Below are 21752 nucleotides of genomic sequence, written 5' to 3' on the forward strand. Positions count from 1 at the left end.
TATATATATATATATATATATATATATATATAAAAAACACACACATGCTCTTGGTATTTGTGTCCATGTTTTTGTGTTCTGTGACAATAGGGGAAGAGAGGTGTATTTTTTGGAGAAAGGAGTGCTTTACTCCACCACTGCATTGTCAGAGTATGAAGGTCTTTTAACATGGATCACTTATTAGGAGTCCATGTGTTCAGCTCATGCCATCTCCACTGTAACCTAGGCTTTTATCAGCCTGGCCACCACAAGCATATAGTGCACAAGATAGGACACACACTCCTACAGACACATGTGCACACCTATGGACACATACGCATTGACTTTAAAACTTAGCCAAAAGGTTGCAGGAATGCCCTGAAATTTAGGATGCAGACCTACATTCTATGGCCACCAAGAGGTTTAAGCACAAGTGATTTTATCTCTCTCTTTTCCATCTCAGAAGGTTGGCTATATTATAGTAGAATCATCCTTAACATAGAAGCCAGTAGTGGCAATCAGACCATTGCACTTTAGCCTTCTTCCAAATACCCTGACATATTTTCCTGCTGCTCTCTCATGAACATTCCAAAAGTCCAGTAATAGAGATATGGAAGGCAACGCTAATTGGCAAATCATTTGTGCCAAGTTGGCGCAGTGCCCTGCTCGTCACTCCCATGACCCAGGTCTGACCTCAGTGATAAAGAATTTATCCAAAGATCACAACACTAGCTGTGCTCTTTATCCACCTTACCCAATGCACTATGCCTGGTAGGGCCTTTGATGCTGTTCACATCATTACTTATTGTGCACCAAGCTATTTTCACCTGTGATGCTAGATAACGTTATAACGTTCTTTTAACTTATATGATGGTTCTAAGGCTAATTAAAAATTAAAAGGTTTTGCCTCCCACTACTAACTAACATGCCTCTAATGGTTAGGTTGGCCAGCCATTATAGCCATACTGGTTCCTACACCAAGCGAGAAGTTTAAAATGAAATACAAATAATGAGAAAACATCTTGCATGGCATGGCTACAGTAGTTTAACAATAATCTCTGGAGTCTATCATGTTCATTTGTTATGTCCAAAAGTGAGCTCATCTGTTTTACAAAATAAATATGGCAAGCTGGAGGAACATTTGGACTAAGCTCTATGCCATCTCTACATTCCTTTTATAATCTTGACAATGGGGAGTACAGACTTTATATAACCTTGCACTACAGGGAAGAACGCAGTTGCTATATATTTAAACAAATGAACTTATAGCATGGACATGGATGAATATGGATGCAGAAGGGAAATAGGACCAACATGGCCATGGCTGTTACAAATAGGAAGGCAGAATGTGTATCAATGAATCAAAGGGGAAAAGGTCAGAACAGAAATATGGGTGCTGCCTTTGCCAACTTGTTACGTAATCAGAACGAGATTTCTTTCTCCAAAAACAGCTTTTATATGGTGGTAAAGGATGTGGCTTGCTGATATTTCTTCTTTAAAGCCCTCAAGGGGGCTTGCTAATGCTCCACATCCAAGGCTCAGACTTTGAAAAAAAAACTTAATAAAGAATTCAGGAGCCAGTCGGCCCAATCCAGGAGCCAGCAGGATTTATTTTAGGAGTCAGCTCGACTGACAACAACTAGAGAAAACCTCCAAAGTTATGTGCCAGCTATAAATTTGAAGGAGCATTGGCTACTTTGCTCCTGGGATTTGTCCAGCCCCGATTTAGACTGGCTTTTTAAGAAATATGGCAGGGGGATATGCAAATATTTCTTTGATAGGTCAAAGTGTCCAATTGTGAACCAAAATCCACTTATTTACAAAGCAATGTTAACAAATATTTGGACACGCATGTTTTCACAGCAGTACCTATGCATACGAATACAGTAGTACACATACAGTACAAATGAATACAGCAGTGCTATAGAATACTAGCTCTCTGCGTCTGCTAAAGTTTCCCCATTTTGGGAGCCACTGAACAAACTAGCAATATAATCCAAAAATAAAATGCAAAGCCGGAAAGGTCTGTTCACCGTTTCCAACAGGATGGGAAGGTTTCATTCCCCGAGATACAATTTAGCTCTTAAATTATTTACAGCTGCTTGTGACCCGAATACTATACATTTTACCATTTTCCAGCTTTATCTAAACAAAATTGAAATTTTTTTCTATCCCTTGAGTGGATTTCTACAGTGTGTACAGTGGCTTGGAAAGTATTCACCGCCATTGGCATTTTTCCTATTTTGTTGCATTACCACCTGGAATTAAAATTGATTTTTATTTGGGTTACATGTAATAGACATACACAAAATAGTCTAAAATGGTGGTGAAATCAAGAAAATAACTTGTTTTAAAAAAAAATTATAAAATCAATATGGATAAAATACGGAAAAGTGGTGTGTGCATATGTTCTGAAAGGCCCCAGAGTCTGCAACACCACTGAGCAAGGGGCACCAAAAAGCAAGCGGCACCATGAAGACCAAAAGCTCTCCAAACAGGTCAGGGAATAAGTTGTGGAGAAGTACAGATCAGGGTTGGGTTATAAAAAAATATACGAAACTTTAAAACATCCCACGGAGCACAATTAAATCCATTATTACAAAAATGGGAAGAATATGGCACCACAACAAAATCTGCCAAGAGAGGGCCGCCCTCCAAAATTCAGCGGAGATTGGAGTATCTGTCCGTGGGACCACATTAAGCTGCATACTCCACATGGAAGAGTGTCCAGAAAAAAAAAGCCATTGCTTACAGAAAAAAATAAGCAAACACATTTGCTGTTCGCCAAAAGGCATGTGGGAGACTCCCCAAACGTATGCAAGAAGATTCTCTGGTCAGATGAGACTAAAATTGAGCTTTTTTGGCCTTCAAGGAAAACGTTATGTCTGGCACAAACCCAAGACCTCTCATCACCCCAGGAACACCATCCCTACAGTGAAGCATGGTGGTGGCAGCATCATGCTGTGGGGATGTTTTTCCATCGGCAAAGACTGGCAAACAGAATTGAAGGAATGATGGATGGCGCTAAAAACAGGGAAACCTGTTTCAGTCTGCCAGAGATTTGAGACTGGGACAGAGGTTCACCTTCCAGCAGGACACTCAAGTGGTTTAAGGGGAAACATTTAAATGTCTTGGAATGGCCTTTCAAATTTTATTGAAAGGGTAATTCCCTTCAACATGTAAAGAGAACTTATCATTAGACTTTTTCTAAAAAGTGCACTTTTTTTGCCGCTATGCAATAATTTAGAGGCTGGATGAAAGGTTACATGTGGTATAAAACTTTTAGTAGTGTGTTTGTTTTTGTTTTTTTTAATAGAAGTCTATACATAAGACCAAAAGAAAAAAAAGAGTTGTTTTCAAAAGAAGGACAGTTGCTCCAAATGAGGGACCATTCAGAGTTATGAATTCTGAGTCATGATTTCAGTCCACTGGGGTGCTCTCCAAAGAAGCAACTAACATATTCTATAGCACTGCTATTGTTGCAGATAACATTCGGTCCCCGTTCACACTATGCAATGTGGGAACGGACACAAACGCGTGTTCGTGCACTTTTTTTTAGCTTGGCAGGCTACCACTCCCCCCTTCTCCTGGCCACCTCAGGTGGTGAACTAAGTGGGAGCGGCCCCGGTTACAGATATTACTTACTCTGCTAAAAGCATAATCTGTCATCTGTGAACATGCACATAAAGGGTATAGCATAAAACATGGTCATAATTCATAACCACCCGCCGACCCCCAAAACAGCCACGTCATCCATTTACAGGGCTCTGTGACAAGTCTCATCTGCCACTATGGCAGAGCGACCCTTAGATCTCAATGGAAGCACAAGTGGAGATGACACTGCACCTGTAGCCCATTGATTATACTTTCTCTTGCCCAGTTATGGAAAGGCCATACCTCTGTACAGACTTGGGGCTGGGAGAGGAAAAGTCTGCAGAAGCCTGTTCATTGCTGTAATGCTCTGCAGGCTCCAATTTAAAAAAGGAATACATGCACATAAGGTAAAGCACAGTAACCTATACCAACCAATCTGACATCATTGCATAGCTGCACTTTGCACATCATTGCCACTGTCGCCTAACAGAACATGTGCCTGTCACAGCAGAAAGTCACCACAAGCTAAAAAAAAAATACAAATCGTGTCTCCAGAAGCTAAGCACCACCAGGAAATGCATTTACAAATGGTAGTTGCACGGATTATTTAGAGTTTGCCACAAAATATTTACAAGATATCTTGCTGGTTTTCCAGTTGTTTCTGCCTTGTTTGTATTGAAAACAGTTGCGACAATGTAGACACTGGGAACAATCAGATAATATTTTCTTGCTTAGTTTTTTTTTTTTTAGCTTTTCCTCCCAGAGAATGTTTATTTACTATATAATCTATTCATATTATTCAACAAATGTTTTTGCTTCTGTTTATACCTTTAACCCCTTTAGACATCCACTATTAGTCGCATGGTAAGGTATTTTTCAATGACTGGAGCAGTCACAATCCCTTTATCAATGATGATTTCTACCAGCTAGAACTAAAATAGCCGAGTGCCATCAAAATATGAAATGACATCAAAGGGCACAAATGTAATAAGAGAAATACAGCAGATGTGGACCTGGTTATTGGTTAAACACTTGTATCGTTACAAATTGTTCATCAGATTAAGCCGTAGTGATGAATGGAATATAAGAACCTCCAAAATACAGTGCTAAATAAGACGCACCACCAACAGCCCTAAGAAAAAATTACGCATATAGAAATATGCATTTAACATGTAAAATTTTGTTATGTTACTGAGTAATCCACAAACTTTTTAAGTCAAAGATTTTTGACACAAGGCTGTAACATTGCTTTTGGAGAACCCTCCTTTTCAGGCTCTTGCTAATCTCTTGAGGGCCGGTACACACCTAGGCGACACCTCACCGTGCGTCAATCTTGCACGATTTCGCACGCATTGCCGCGCCGCGGTCAGGAGTCGCAAGGTTTGAACCGATCGCGATATGGGTGCCATTGTTTTCTAATGGCACCCCAGTTGTGCTGGGCGGATCGTGTGGTTTCCTAAAACAGCCGCGTGTTGTGTATCGCAACCCAGTGCAAAATAAGCCCCCTTGCCCACAGACACCCACAACCACTGGACCAGGGTTGTGGGGAAGAGGCCCTTGTCCTCAGTGGCACAGGAACAAGGTGCTTTTCCAGGGGGTCGAGAGCGTGTGGCCCGATATGGTGCAGAGAGGGAGGGTCGTTCGCTTGTCCCCCCCTTTCCTGCCCTGCCAGCATACTGCTTAGATTTAGGGTCTGTTTTTTTTTTTTAGTTTTTTGGGTTAGGGTCCCTCCTAATATTTCTCCCAGATCTAAAGGGTCTGGTATGAATTGTCAGGGGACCCTGTGCCGTTTTCTTTTTTTTTACCTCTGAAGTAGCAAAAACAGAATGACCGAGCCGAATGCTGAGCTGACAGTTTGGTTATACACCCTCTGCTGTTCAGCCCCTATGAGAATAGGGGTAAACAGCAGTGAATGAACTGCCGAACGTTCACCTCAGCTGATCCAGATGTTGCATCGGCTGAGTCGAACTAGTTCTTCCCTTCAGTTCAGCCGAACGTACGGAGACTGTTCAGCTGAACCAAACGGAAGTGAAGTGAGCCAAATGCAACCGATGTACAGCTAAAAATTCAGAGTTAGGACTTACCGGTAACTCTATTTCCATTAGTCTTCCAGGACAGCATGAGGAGATTCCATCTCGTGATGCTGTCCTGGAAGACGTTATGGGAAATAGCCGTATAGAGCTGCTGTGAATAGCCGAACAGGCTGTGGCTTACTTTACTTCGGCTCGGTTATTCATTCGGCTGCCTTCGGCAACTGAGTGAATAACCCCCTAAATGTTTTGGAATTGGAGAGCCTAGAATTTTCAGAACACATTGCAATGGTTTTGTTAGAATGTAGTGGCTCTTTCTGGAATCATTTCATTTGTCCAGTGATCCGTAGAACAGCAGAAAAGTCCAAAATTTTATTGAAAGGGTAATTCCCTTCAACATGTAAAGAGAACTTATCATTAGACTTTTTCTTTTACAATAAGAGAAATGTCCCTATAATATTCTCCCTACCTATGTAAATAAACTGCCGGATTATTTACCTGTGATGGACTACAATCTCATGTTTAGTTTTACCAATTTCTATTGAAGTTATAGTTTATTTAGAGGAGTGAGCTTGGAGCCCTCGCTACTTTACATTACACACAGGGACCGTGGGGGGACCATGGGGGACCATGGGGAACAAACGTAGCCACCCTCCAGAAGGAAGAAGGACACAGTGTCGGCACCAATTCAGAGATGATTTGAGGATCTAGAGTCAGGTGATACACAAATAAGATACATTTTTTGGTAATAGTTAAAAGGTACTTGAATGCATTTTGAAGATTCAGCTCCTGAGTTTAGTGTCACTTTAAGACAATCCCAACTACTGACAGATATTTTACACAGGTGCCTCTGTGTCATTCAACATTGCACATGTGTCTTGACACAAAGTAATGCTTCTTTTGTGGGAATTCAAATGTAAGTACCAGGCTTAATGTCCAGGCTACTACTGCATTTTCACAAAGCCAAGGACCCAAAATACTATAGTACAGTATAAAAAAGCTTTACTAGGAGCACAAGAAAAAGATGCCGAAACAACTCAGGAGTGTCCTAGAAAACAAAATCTATAAAGCACATCTCAGTACAGCAACACAAGCTCCAGATCTCAGAATATCCAGAGAAGGATAATTTACACCCCAGATTCCCAGGGCTGGTCTCAGAAATGCAGATAGAAGTGAAGAGGAGGTAAGATGTGTACCTTTACTTACTCAGGCGTATTGATCCATATGATGTCCAGGTGACAGTAGTACACACACTCTTTGTCCTTGTACGTATAACATGTGCACCGCTTCTCCCTCCTGTGAGAGCCCCCGGAATCTGGTTCCAAGTGGAAACTGGGGCTCATCTGATCATATCCAGGAATTGGAGTCCCCTGGGGTCCAGGGGATGTGGATCCTGGGGGCTGGGTAACCCCTGACTGTAGAAAAATGGCTACCGATTCCTTTTCTCCCCTACCTGCCCTTCTTCCACCTTCCTTGACTTGGTGGCTGACTTTTCCCACGGGGAGCTGAGACAGGAGAGCAAGCACAAACCCTGGAAGAAAGGGAAACAAAAAATTAGTTAGGAAGGCAACCTGGCATCAGGTCTAAACAAATCCAGGAGATCAAATAGTGGTATCAAATCTAAATGTGCCTAATATTTTACAGCAGGCCTCTTTTTCCAGGGTTTTCTATAGGCATCAATGGGAAGCACATGTTCCCTGGCACTTAAAAGAAAGACATCCTTTAAAATGACCTACAGACTCCTAGATTGGCTAAGTTTTAGTGTATTGAGGGCTGGGAATAGCTTCATGGCAAAACATGCATGACATATGAACTGCCAAAGCTATTCTCTTTTGTAGTTAAAGAGTCAGTCTACTCAAAATGTTTTTTGTTTTTTTTATCAATGGGTGAATGCTGGTTGGCCGAGTCACCCACTGACTTGCTTAAAGATGTCCACACTTCACCACACTGCTGTGAAGTCTCACGATTTCTGCTGCAGTAATGGAAGTTTCACTCTGCCTTCGACACTTAATGTAACCTATAAAAAAAAAATTCAGCAAGATGAATGAGCCCCTCAAATGGTGCAGCAGACTGTTGGACCTCAAACGCAAGTGCAGAAGTCTCGTCACCAATGTTTCCAAGATAAATAAGAAACCAGTAGGGTTTCAATGAAACAATGTCCCTGAAATATCAGGTTTGAGACTGACCCTTTAAATAAAGTTCATAAAATCAAACAGCATCTGAAAACCATGTGATGCCCATTGTCAAACAAACCTTGCATGTTTAGATTTATGATCAACTACAGAGACAGTAAACCCACTGCAGATTCCCTCTAATGTTATATTTCTCTACAGACTGTCTTTAGAAACTCACTGCATGCTGTGCAAAAATCCATTACATGTGGATTCTGGTTAGCTAGGGCAAGAAGGGACACTGGAACCATGGTGTGCAAAGGACTCCATTCACTGAAGACTTAACAGGATGCAGAATATGAATTTCAGGCAATACCTGTATGGGAATGGTTCTGAACTCCAGAAAATACAGAATAAGGAATGGCTTAACCCGTCAAAGGGTTTGCAGTTATGTGCAACCACACTTGTGGTCCAGGCACCCCAGCCAGATCACATACTCTGGTTTGGGATCTCCACTGAGGCTACTGATGGACCAGGACACACCCAAGTTTGCTGATTGGACTGTGAAGGAGAAGCAGCATGCAGACAAGGTCATCCCTATGTTCTGTCCTCCAGTTAGTATCTGCACAGCCTTATTGCCTTCAAGTGCTGGTCCTTCTTTTGCCAAGCTGAGTGATGATGAGCATCAGAAGACAGAGGCAGATATACAGACTGTTTTAGGTATTCTTACTAATTTGCATTTAAAAAATATGTTTTCAATTTTTACATTATTTAATTATTTGATGTTTTTATATCTGCCTTTCAGCTTTAAAGTAAACCTCTGAGTTTACGTAAGCCTACCAAACAACAAGCAGCAGATAGTGGTGCTTGCACGTACCTCTATTTACTAAAGTACACAATCAGCCCATGATGCTGTGACTTCCAGCTTTCAAAGTCACTGCTTGGTATACTAACCCCCGAAAAGCCTACTTCTAACATTGCACTGCATTGATAGATGCAGGAATGGCAAGGGCAGAGTTCCAATTTCAAAGCTGCAAGATCTATACAGAAAGCCCCTGGGCCACTATGAAAGATGAACAGATATGAGCAGGGGTGCCACTTTTTGGGGTATGGTATAGAGACAGGTTTGCTTTACATTGCATGAAAAGAAAACACAACATTGTAGCACTGACAGACCATTTGACCTTGAGTTACTTAAATGGAATCCTTAAAACTCTGCAAAGGTCTGGTCTTTTGTCATAAGCTGAAAGGCTGCCATGTCTATGTAAGCTTAACACAACACTGGCACACATGAGTTACTACCGGGAGCAGAGATTAGCTCTAGCTGTGCTGGCTTGATATGGGCAGGTTTTCATTTCATAGCAGAAGACTTGCCCATAACTCTGCCAAACCCCTGGGCACGTTAGTCATTATCCATATCAGATATACAGTATACACACAATCCTCCCTGAGTTACACACAGTTTATTGGTATGGCACCTTACCCCTATTATATAATACCCAACAAAGTACAATCGTCTCTGTATTATGCTTAGTGACAAACGAAGTATGATTATTAAAGGGAAGCTCTAGTGTGAGAAACATGTGGGTTTCCACTGTTGACTTCTCCAGAAAATGCTTTATGTTTAAAGAAGAGCTCTGGGCAGAAACATTCTTAACCTCTGCAGTGGGGCAAACCCCTGTTATAATACACATTATTGTATCTATTGCAACAACTCCTGCAGTATATATTTTTGGTCAGTAGATGGTAGTGTTTATAAGTTCTGTTATATCTATGGTATATACACTCTGTTGTATTGAATAAGGTACAGAATAAAGCTGTGGCTTCCTTTCCGTTTCCAAGGTATGTGCAGCATGCATATCAGACTGTGTGCCTGTGTTTCTCTGTAAGGCTGTGCAAGAAGTTCCAACAACCCCCCACTGCAAAGTTTAAGTCCTTGTTTTTGCCTAAGTACGACAATAAAAAAGTTATACTCACTTGAACCTTGGAGCTGGTTGACTGCTAGACTGGTCCCTGCAGCCTGTCTCCTCCTCCGCTCCAGCGACGAAATGTTCCTTGGTGTTCTCACATCCTATACACTGTATAGGATGTGATGACTCACCGGACGTTAGACCACTGGAGTGGAGGGCGAGAGATGACAGAAAGTAGGATAAAATCAGCCTATCAGTAAAAACCCATCAGGGACTCTAATTCGTCCCTAATCCTTCCTTAAAAATCAACTGTTGTGCTATACAGTATAAGTAAGCCAGGAAGGGGGTCTAAACACCTGGTCTTGAAGTGGTTAACATGTATGTGTAGTTTCTAAACAGAGCAAGAATTGCCCCGTGATTAGTGTAAAGTAAGAAGATTACAATAGTAGGTTCCCCTGTTAAGAGAACTTTTGTTTCATCAGACTTTTCCCCCCCCCCCCCCCTCCCAAGACATAATCAATCAAGCAAATACGATGTGACAACAATCCCTCACCGTACAGACAGGAGAAGCGATATCCCTGAAACTAGATCCCCGGGTACGAAGAGAATACATTGTGTAACAAGCAATGATATTATCCGTTGAAGCTTCATTAATAATCAATCACTCCCTTAAAGGAATCATGTAGCAAAATTAATATGGGGGCTGCGTTGCTGACCTCCTTCTAAAAATACTAGTTTACTGGCTGTCCATAACTTCTGTTCAGTCATCGACTCCAAAAAAAAAATCATGTCGATTGGATAGGTAGAGAAGTTGGTTTTCCCAATGTACATGCCTTTTTTGGGGTCTCAGTATTCCTACTCCAGGTTTCCACCCCAACTAAATATATTGGCTATAGTACATCAGCAGCAGGCTCCCCTGGTGTCCTGGATAACATTTCCTCTTGCAGTTACAAGGTTTACTAAACAGCTCAGGTGTGACAAAAGGACCAAAAACTCAACACCGTACATTAAAGAAGAACTATGGGCATATGAAAACTTGACCCTTGTAGTGGGGCTACCCCTGCACTGCAAGGGTAAGTGATCATTTTCATCTAGGGACTAAAATAACAAAGATATACTCACCTAATCCTTGATCGTGCAGCAGTGACCTCTTAACTCTCTTCTCCTCTGCTCCAGTGGTAGTATGCCCCTCTACGTCCTCACATCTAATACACTTTATTAGACGTGATGACTCATGGATCTTTAGACCGCCGAAGTCCAGGGGAGAAGAGGCTGTTTGGGATTGGTCTAGCAGCCAGGCGGGACTGAAGATCAAGTATATATTTTTTTAATTTAATACCCTAGACCAAATCGAGCACTTGACCCTTGCAGTGCAGGGGTAGCCCCACTGCAAGGGTTAAGCTTTAGATGTGTTTACATTGAATACTCATGTGCAGATTAAATAAAAAGCACAAAAAAATGAGAATTTCCGTTTGTAAAATTGTAAACAAACATGTAAAATTTCCATTTTACATGTTTGCAAAATTGAAGTGAAAGTTACGCAATTTACTCTCAACTCCTTAATAAATCATCCTCACAGTCTCCATACCCTGCACTGATGATTGGCTAAATAGTCTGAAACAGCTCTATGCAAGCTGGAATAAAAAGGTCTCCAAATTCAAGCCCGACACCTAACTTTTAAGGATTTCCTTAGTTGTTGTCAATGGAGATGGCTCCTAAAAATCCAGCTGGCTCCTGGATCGGACAGACTGGCTCCTGAATTCCATATCAATTTGTCTACCCCTAGTCTAAATGTTAGCCTAATGTTTGCCCATAACCAGTTGGCCGGGATACACCGTTCCACTACAGGCACATGGAAGATTTGACTGAACCCGGTATCCTGTGATGATTTCCCTCAGGGCCGGGCCGCCTCGGTCCTGCTGGCTTGCATGTCGGCTGCTCCGCGTTCCACTGTGGAACGCAGACGCCGATCGACTTCCGGGTTGTGACGCGAGCGGCGTGCGTTCCACGCTGGAACGCGGAAGTCACATGTTCCGGCCGGCGTCTCCTCCCACCTCCTGGGGCTATTTAAAGCCCCAGCTCTATCAGCATGGCGTTCAACAATTGCCTCTGAACGCCTGCTGACAATTGAACCCTGCAAACCAGACAGAGTCTCCTCACTCTCCACGGATCATCCGCCGGTGGGACCCACACCCTGCACCTTCGCTGCTCTGCCAACCTTCAAACAGCAAGTATAGCTCCACTGGGAGCCTGTTACAAACTGTCAGCTACTTTGATCAAATCACTGCTGTGCTACTGCTATCACTGATACCATTGTGGGGAGATTCTAGAGTTGTTCAGGAGGTCTGACAACCATACTGCTATTTTGAAACCCATGTCCAGCAGCCTAACAAGAGAATGAAACCCATGCCCAGCAGCCTAACAAGGAGTATGAAACCCATGCCCAGCAGCCTAACAAGAGTATGAAACCCATGCCCAGCATCCTAACAAGAGTATGAAACCCATGTCCAGCAGCCCAACAAGAGTATGAAACCCATGTCCAGCAGCCTAACAAGAGTATTAAACCCATGTTTTTTTGCATTTGTGGAAGTGACAACATGTAAATACCTAAAAGGTTTACCAAGGTTGTAAAGTAAATAACACTATTTTTGTTCATCCATCCAAAAATTTCTATTTCAGTTATCTTGCTCTATAGGAGTGCACAGTTTCTCAAAGATTACATTTCTCCTGCTGAATTTTTAGAATGAAAATTGAAAAAAAAATTACCAACAGTGAAACCAATACTCCATTTTATCGGCAATGGTAGGTGCGGAAGCTGAGAATTCAGATGTGGAGGACTCAGCTCTGGAATCCCTGACAGATAAAAGATGATGGGCAACAGTCTTCAAGAGTCTATTAGAAATGATATGATTGGGTGATGTACTGATAAAAAAAAAAAGGAGGTGATGAAGCTGAGTGTGAAGGCAAACAGCTTTTGCTGTGATGTCTTTTTAGAAAAAGTATCTTTAGGAAATGTATATACACACACACACACACACACACACACACACACACACACACACACACACACGTGACCCAAAACCAACGGTTTCCCTGTAAACAATAAATAGAATTATATTTAGGCTGCCATCTATACATAACTAGCAGTAGGCAAATAATTGGTTATTGTAGCAATTTCAACTATGTGACTAACAGAAAGCTGCATGGGATCAGAGCTCTGCCTGCTGTGGAGTATTCTTTTACATGGCTGAAAATAGGAGCAAATTCTTTACTGCTTAAATTGAGATCTGGTGAAGACATGTTGCTTTATCTAAATGATTGAACTGCTATATGGACAAGAACTCGGCGACAGATCATTTTTATTGTGTGTGTAAAATTGGTAATAGACTGAACGCCTTTTCTAAATAATGAAACTGCTATATGGACAAGGTATTTTTTAAAAGGCAGTTCAACACTCATGTGCAACCATACCTAACTGGTACCCCAATCAAAGTATCTGACAGGTTCAAAGGGAGCTTAGGGCTCATGCACACAGGCACAGATGTAATATGTGCCACTATTAGGCACAGCAGTACAAGAACACAGGTTATTCATGTTAACAGACATTTTTCGGAGGAAATGTAAAAAGCAAATAAAAATTATATAATTTAGATCAACTTCAATAGAAAACATTACTACAGTATTTACTCCTTTGGGCCAAAAACACTGAATTAGTGCACCTATCAGCACCGTATTTCCAATGTTATTAAAACTCATACTGTGCCACTTTAAGATGTAAACCTATGGTAGAACGAGGTAATGCACAGTGGTGCTGTGCTTGCTGCTTTTTTTGTGTTTATATATTACAGGTATTTATATAGTGCAGTCAATTTACTCAGCACTTTACTTACCATTCATTAGCGTTTCTGCTTTGTAGCACTAGGGGTCCTTGATTTGAATCCCAGCCAGGTCACCATCTACTAAGAGTTTGCATGTTCTCCCTGTGCTTGCGTGGGTTTCCTCCAGGTACTCCTGTTTCCTACCACACGCCAAAGACATGCTAGTGGGTTAATTGGCTCCTGTCTAAATTGGCCCTCGTATATATGCATGCGATATGGGGACCTTAGATTGTAAGCACCTTGAGGGTAGGGACTGATGTGAATGTGCACTGTGTAGAGAGCTGCATAAAATTGTTAGCACTATATATTATTATTATTATACAGGATTTATATAACGTCAACAGTTTGTGCAGCGCATTACAATATAAGGATGACATTACAATCACAATACAATTCAAGACAAGGTAGTAAGGAGGGCCCTGCCCCAGAGGGCTTACAATCTATATAAATACCAATAATAATTTACATCAGTCCCTGTCCTCAATCTAAGGTGCCTATCTAACATACATACATACACACACACATACATATACTAGGGGCCAATTTAGACAGGAGCCAAATAAACTACCAGCATGTCTTTGGTGTGGGGAAAAAACCCATGCAAGCAGAGTGAGAACATGCAAACTGCATGCAGATAGTGTCCTGACCTGTGTTTAGTAAAAGCCTTGACCCAAGACCTACAATCTTCCTAATCACATAACTAGCTATATATATATATATATATAATGTGGGTCAGTAATTTGCAGACAGCTTTATTGAAACTACATGAGTGGTAAAGTTGTACAACTGCTTGTAATTTAAGGAACCAATGGCTCTCTAGGTAACTTCATTGTGTAATTGGGCGTCCATAGTTACAGTTGAACTTTGCTGCATCCACAGACAGAAATTGAACATAGAATTATAATATCATCTATACATGGCCAACCTCAATCTCTATAACTGGGATGATGATACTAAACACATATAATGGTTACAGTGACTATCACACACATTTGCTGGTGTCTAGGTGTCGCATCACAGGGCTTGACCCTTGCAGATTTGTTTTTTTTTAAGCTAGTCGTACACCTTTAGATTTTCTCTCATTCTGCCCCACCGGCTGAATGAATTAAATCATTGGCTCACTTCCCCCCACCCCCCCCCCTCGACACTAAATCCCCCCTGCTGGTTATTGTATTCAGCAAATGGCAGGACCTGCAGCTAATGAATACCGGATTGCATCGGATTGGTTGCAGTCATTTTTTGGCTGACAGTTATTCCCCGGCTCCTTTGACAAAATTTTATAGAAAAATCGAGTTTTGTCGAGCTGGCCACCTACAGCTCAAATTTAGGCAGATTCCGCTGGAATTGTGTAAAATTTAAGCAATGTATTGCTCTGCTTAACAGCTGTTAAGATATCAGACGCACAGGGAGAGCATTGTTTTCAATGGGTCAACCTTGCATTGTGAGAAGGAGCAGTAAAGCACAGCCACTGCGTGTGTAATGAGCAAATATGGCTGCTGATGCCATGTACATGTAAAATACAAATCATAAAACAGAAATTAGGGTTTTCAAACATTAATGCTCTGGTCAAACATCAGAGGTTTCCTGTGCGAAAACACTCTAAAAACGTAAAAAGCTAATACATTTCAATGTACAATGTTCACACTTGGGCGGCATCCGTGTGGTGCGAAAACGCGCGCCCCGCAAAAAAGTCTAAAGCACTTTTATAGTAATAGCTGCAAAAGGTAGAATCCATGCGTATGTTAAAGTTTGTGCATTTTCATGCCGCCATGTGTGAATGGAGCCTAACACATTGAGAATATGGTCTGAGAAAGTTCTCATTCATCCAGAACCTGTTATACGTAGTAGTAGTCAGGCACGTTCAAGCTGAAATTGTCTGTAATGCTAAAGACACTTAGAGCGGAGGACATGACTTGGATGAGTAGTGAAATGTCTTCAAAATTACACAACAAATTTGGACTATTTACATAAACTTCATCTATGTGTTTATGTGAAAAAAAAAAAAAAAAGACATAAAAACGCAGTAAATTGGCCCTGACCCTTGGTGTGTGCACGATTGCTAATGGACTAAACCATACTTCATCCAACTGGACAAAGATTCAACAAGAAAAACATTTTAACCACTTCAGGACCACCGAAGTGCAGTCCTGACGCAGTTATACCAAGATCACGCCAGCAGTAACAGCAGCCATGGTCTTGGTACCGTTTGTACACCTAGCAGTCACACACACACACACACACACACACACACACACACACACACACACACACACACACACACACAGACGCTTTTGGGTGGCTAGAGAGCCTATCTTTAATATCTTACAAAAAAAAAAATGGTGATATATTCTGTTTCTGTGAGGGTTTTTTTTTCCCCAAACAAATATTGGTTTGATAAACATTTGCGTAAATACCGTGTCACATAAACATTGCAACTAACATTTGTATATTCTACAGGGCCTCTGCTTTCAGGAAAAAAAAAAAAAAGATACATTGTTTAGGGCTTTTAGGCTGTTTTCTAGCCAGAAATTCTAATTTTATCATGCGTGTGCACAAATTAAGAAACTGCTCCGGACGGAAAGTGGTTAAAAATCATCAGAACGCGAAACAATGGCTATTTGAAAGTCAAAGAAGTCTTCTGAAAATCATTCATGATTTGGAATCGGAAGCATTTATGATGTAGCAAATATCACAGCAACTGAACTGTATTCAATAACTCACACCTATTATATCTCTCAAGAGGTATGCTCAATAGCCAAGAAGGACTTTCACTTCTGTCAGAAAACCAGTTTGTTCGATCCGTTGAAACTAACCATTCGTAGGGCAAACTTCTAGAGTTGGACAAATATTAATATTCATCTATGACATCCCTATGATTGTGGGAAGGAAAATGAAGTGTAAGCTCCTCTGGGGCAGACAGTGATGCACAAAGCTTGGTGTTCCTTGATAATAATAATAATAATCATCATCATAATAAAAGTAGCAGCAAGATTTCAAATGACAATGGGAGAAACACTCTAGGCTGCTTCTATCTAAAACACATTTCCAGATTCCCAAGAAATGTAAGAATCTGCTATTAAAAAGCCACACTTCTTGTAAAATTCTCCTCTACAAACTGAACCCAATAAATCAAAAAACAGTCCAACCACATACCATCTAGGAGGCATGCTGGGACTTGCAGTCAGTCATACAGTAGAGGGAGGGACTAGCCTAGCCTGTTTCCAGAAGTTCAGGCATGCTGACACTTATAGTTCCCTCCCATTAGCGAAAGTAAAGCAAACTTTCAGTCTAGTTCCACCTGGATTGTTCAGTGCCAGGCTGTGCTAGCCCAGGGGGCATTTTACCTGTGTTGGATGTGACCAGAAGCCCCAATAGGAGGAGTATTCTCTGCTCCATGAACCCAGGTGTGTGCAGGGTACAAGTTATAATTCCAGCTCTGCAAGGTCCTGGATCAGATAATCCGTGTCAGACAGTCCTGTCCTGGGCTGGGCTGAGCTGAGTACCATTCCTGTCCGGCAGCTGGCAGACTGAGAGCTCCTTGCTGAATGCTGGACTTGTCAGTAGCACAGCGCAGACATCCTGCTGATCTGGATGAGGAGTCTTAAGTGGAAGCTGATATACAGCTGATGGAGGACAGGCGCCTCCCACAGGACACCAGCATCACTACCACCAGCATGGGGCTTTGCTGGAATGCCTATGAATCGGGCATTATATAAAACATACACTCAATATTCTAGGTCAGTAAAAACTGCTTGGGCAAAAGAAAAAAAAAACACTTATCTCTTCAGTGCTTGGATCTTGGTTTTTCACTCCCATTAGGGCTCACTGACACCTATGTGTGAATATATACCTCATTCACACTAGTAAAGTGCAAATTTGCGCATGGTGTTTGTATGTTGCACATCTGTCGCATTCATTTCAATGGGGTGCCCTACATGCAATAAAGAAGCTCATGCACTTTTTCAAGCTTTCAACGTGTCTTGCTTGGCATGTTTGGAGCCTCATTAACAGTTCACACTTTTCACACATTAAATGAACACTCACAAAATAGCACGCTTTTGCATCACATCATTCATACGTTACACCAGTGTGACTCTGTATCAACGAAAGCCATTTATGTTGAATGAGTTGGAAGCGCATCTCAGCGCACAAAAGAGATGTAACTGCTTTTTTTTTTGACAATGCAGCGCACCACAGCACACACAGTTTATATATAAAATGGGGTGCAACCCATATATGCTTGGGGTAAAGCATGTTACAATATGCTTTTTAGCACGCATTACCACAACTCACAATTGCAAGTCCTCCCTTAAAAGGAACTGTACACGTATAGTGTTGCACTTTACTTTAGGAACTTTGTTCAAGGGATGAGTGGAAACCTGGGGAGGGATTAATTCCCCTGAAATGCAGCATTTGGGAATTTTTCCACAGTGAATAAAAACACTATACATGGGTATAAAAATAGCTCTAGAAAATTTATTTTGTTGGGCCCTTCCCACAGCTCTGCTCAGGCTATGTGCTGCACAGTGTTGATGTTTTCACTACTTATATAATGCAACAACTACCAATGCACCGACACCGAGTATTTGGGCGAGTGCTCCGATTGCTTCCCCAATACCAGAAGTTCCGGTCAGAGGAAAATTTCCTCTGACTGGCAGTGCCACAAGGGAACATGGAGCCAGCTTCCTGGCCACTCAGGAAGCCGGGCGGGTAAGGACTCTCCGCCCAGCTTCATGATTGGCCGGGAAGCCAGCTCTATGCGCTTTGGTTGGCTCGATGCGGATTGGTCAGGAAGCTCGAGCCAGCCAAATAGCATGGAGCCGGTTTCCCAGCCAATCAAGAAGCCGGGCAGCAGGTAATGACACGCCGCCCGGCTTCCTGATTGCCCTGGAAGCCGGTGCCATGCTAGTGGAAATACTGGTATCAGTACTCGGTATCAGCGAGTAACAAAATATAAATATCGCCACTCGATACCGAAAAAACGGTATTGGTGCATTCCTAGCAACAACTGTTTGCAAAGGCATTTGGTGATTTATATCCTATAGGGCTACTGAGGAATATATCTTGATGAAAGGTTTTGTGCCTGGAGTTCAGCTTGAAATTTATTTTTCAATGCCAGCATGGTAAGTACCCAAATATGACTTGCTTGTTCAACTTTAACAATTTTAAATGTTCCCCTATAACACAGCAAATATTTGCTTTTTGAGTTGAGGTCAGTGACCTAACAATAGCCATAGCAGTCCACCTGGCTGCCATGGGGTCTGGGTTAGAATGGGGGCCCCATTGTAGAGGGGGGCAGATTAGGAAAAGTAAACTGTAGGCTTTCCAGTATAGAAGGGCTGAATTGAGACCTCAGGATCATTTGGTCACAGATCCCCCTCTGTGCAGTCAGAAAACATTTGCTGATCTATTTAAGTGTAGATTTATTGCCCTCTGAACATATGCTACAGACTGAAATTAACCCTTTATGTCTAATGCAGTGACAAATCCCAGAGTTTCACCTCTGTTAAGACCTTACAGGAGGGCTGGTGGTTTGTGGTCCTACAAAGACGTTTAATGAAGCTAGAGTTTAAAGAAGTGTACTGACTATGCTGGCAGCTCTCCTGCTGCTTGGCCTTGATACATACTTCATAAGTTAAAGGGTTATTAAACCCTCAAATTTTTTTGCATATATCTACTGCTAGCAAGCAGTAGATATATGCAAAAACAAACTTTAAAAAAAAAAACCCTTTTGAAACAGGTTTAAACTTACCTGTGTCTTCACCGCGCGCTCCCGTCCGAACATCTGAAGAGTCTCGGGCGCCCGCAAAGGATCTTGGGGCGGGCGCATGCGCAGTTCAGATGTTCGGCCGGCAGACGAGGAGAGACACAAGGCAAGTCTATGGAGCAGCGTGCACCCACACAGACACCGTGGGTTATCAGAGGATAGGAGGACAGAGGAGTCAGCGCTGGATCGGCGACCCACACCAGCGCTGGAGGGACAGCTGAAAAGGACAGGAAAGAAGAAGATGATCGAATAAAAGGGCATCATGTAAAGTAAGTCCTGACACTAACATCGGGTGGGAGGGGAGCCTTTAATGTCACTATTCTGACTCCGATTGTTGTGATAGCGAAATATATCCCTTGCTGAGACCTCTATGCCTGGCCTGTATAAGCAGATATACTCACTGCGGACAATCCTCGTCAGATAGCTGAACTCGTCAATACCGATTCATTCAAAAGAGGTGTTTATTCTTTAACATCAGGTTACAGCAGATGATAGGAACAGCAGTTGAACGGTTATAGTATTGTGCGGTCAGAAAATGATGCCTTTCCTACGTACTGTGCAGATTACATGTGTGTCCTTGTTACATGTGGCTTCTAACTGTGGCCATGACACAGGAAGTACTGCACACAGGAAGAAGGAAGGGGCGTACACTAGGGGGAAATACATCGTCACATGAGGAATAATTACAGAAAACATGTTTGTTACAACAAAAGGCCACTAGATGGCAGCATAGGATAACACATGAATTTAGCTATGAGAAAATAGTTAGGCAAATCACACTATATAAATTCTAACCTATATAACAATGCTAATATTAACTGAGGCTATGCATCTCATATTCTATGCCCCTATTGGGGCGGCACAGTCACTTTAAGATCAATGACACATATTGTCACAGTTCACACTGCCAGCCGCTACAAACTACAATGATTTATATGTACACCCCAGGTTTGGGTTAAAATATACCTCAGTAGAATTTTGAAAGCACTTCTGGAGGGCACTTCTGGGTGTCAAATTGACCAGTTGGCCTGTCCCCTCCTGTACCTCTCTAGTGGCCAGTAAAGTCACCTGTTATAGTGGTGGACTAGTAGGAAGGTGTAGGAGGACAAAGTCTTTGAACAACACCAAAAGAAAAAGGAAAAATTGACTTTTTAGAGCACCACAGGAAGTGCAACAGGGCCACCAGAACCAAGTTAAAGGAAGTATGATACTTGGGTGAGAGGAGGGTTTAAGAAACCTTAAGTTAATCCAAAGCAGGCCCTAGATGTGACATGAAGTAACGTGACATTTGTCCAAAGTGAAGTCAGGAAATCACCAGCACTCAGTAGTAAAGATAAATATGTCCCTTTTATTGGACAGAAAGCGTCACAGACATCCAAATAAACCGACGTTTCAGGGCCGCGCAGGGTCCCTTCCTCAAGGCAGAAAGATGTGACGGTCACATCTGTCTGCCTTATATACATACATACACAGTTCCACACTACTACCTTTTGTTGACAACTCATCCAACTCTTGATATCCCAGACTACCCACCATCTACTGCTGTATGATCTTTTTTTCCTACTGTACCTCCTCTGTGCGCACTGACTGCAGTTAATAGAAATAGAATTAAGTCTACACTATAGTTTCCTAGTCATAAATTCCTCTCCAATCACAGCTCCCAGGAGTACCAGTTAAGCTTTGAATCACAGAAACAAGGCAGGCCAAGAGAAACGGGTCGCTGATCAACCAGTCTATGGACATGGCCAGACTACTGTACAGACAAATAGTTAGTAAGGATTTCCAGCTGAACATGCAAAGTTGCAATGTACATTAAAGGAAAAAATTACAAAAAACATTCCAACATTTGTGGTGTGATGTACAAACACAGCATATGTGGATGTTGGTGTGTTCATTGTTGGAACAAAGGGCATTGCGAGCAATGGGTTGTTTCATCCACAATACATATTAAAGTAAAGCTAACCCCAATCACTAAAATCTCTTACCAGCTTTGACATGTATTTCCAAAAGCAGTTTTCCATTTGATTAAATCTGCAGCTTTCATTAAAATAATACTTAGTGATCCTGCCATAAAGGACCTTGTTAAGGGGTGACAAACTATCTCCCAATTTTATTCAGCATGTGGCTGAAAAAGGCTGTAGGGGATCAAAGCACTGAGAGATACAAAAAAGGGTGAAAAAAATATCAGTTGTGTATGATACATAATGCTTTAGGAAACTAAATGTCACTCATTTAGGATTTAGATCCATTGGAAGGCTTACTAGAGTGGTCACCGACATTAAAGCCAAACTGCAGCAAAACAGGTTAATTGCTGTCCATATCCCCATTATACACCTAATTTCTTGTCCCCAGTCCCTGTGACTGCAGGACAAGAAATCAGGGGAAAGGTTGCTGCTGGGATAGGAAGATACAGTCAGAATAACCTGACAGAGGATCTAACACTTCCAAATTTTAACTTAAAAGAAAAAAAAAAAAAAAAAAAC

At 41.9% G+C, this 21752-nt stretch overlaps 1 protein-coding gene across 3 annotated transcripts in view; it reads right to left on the bottom strand.

Annotated features, from left to right (window-relative positions):
- EDN3 (endothelin 3) overlaps positions 1-17079 on the bottom strand; it is an 80423-nt gene extending 63344 nt beyond the window's left edge. For all 3 annotated transcript variants that reach the window (XM_018574532.1, XM_018574539.1, XM_018574526.1), the window contains exons 1-2: positions 16847-17079; positions 6810-7134 (exon numbers count right to left, since the gene is read on the bottom strand). In XM_018574532.1, coding sequence (XP_018430034.1) covers positions 6810-7134; positions 16847-16898 — 377 coding nt within the window. In that variant the 5' untranslated portion in view covers positions 16899-17079. The remainder of the gene's footprint in view (positions 1-6809; positions 7135-16846) is intronic.
- Between the last annotated feature and the right edge of the window lie 4673 nt (positions 17080-21752).

Source organism: Nanorana parkeri, unplaced genomic scaffold (genome assembly GCF_000935625.1).
Source record: "Nanorana parkeri isolate BGI_ZX_2015 unplaced genomic scaffold, ASM93562v1 scaffold50, whole genome shotgun sequence".
Taxonomy (NCBI): domain Eukaryota; kingdom Metazoa; phylum Chordata; class Amphibia; order Anura; family Dicroglossidae; genus Nanorana; species Nanorana parkeri.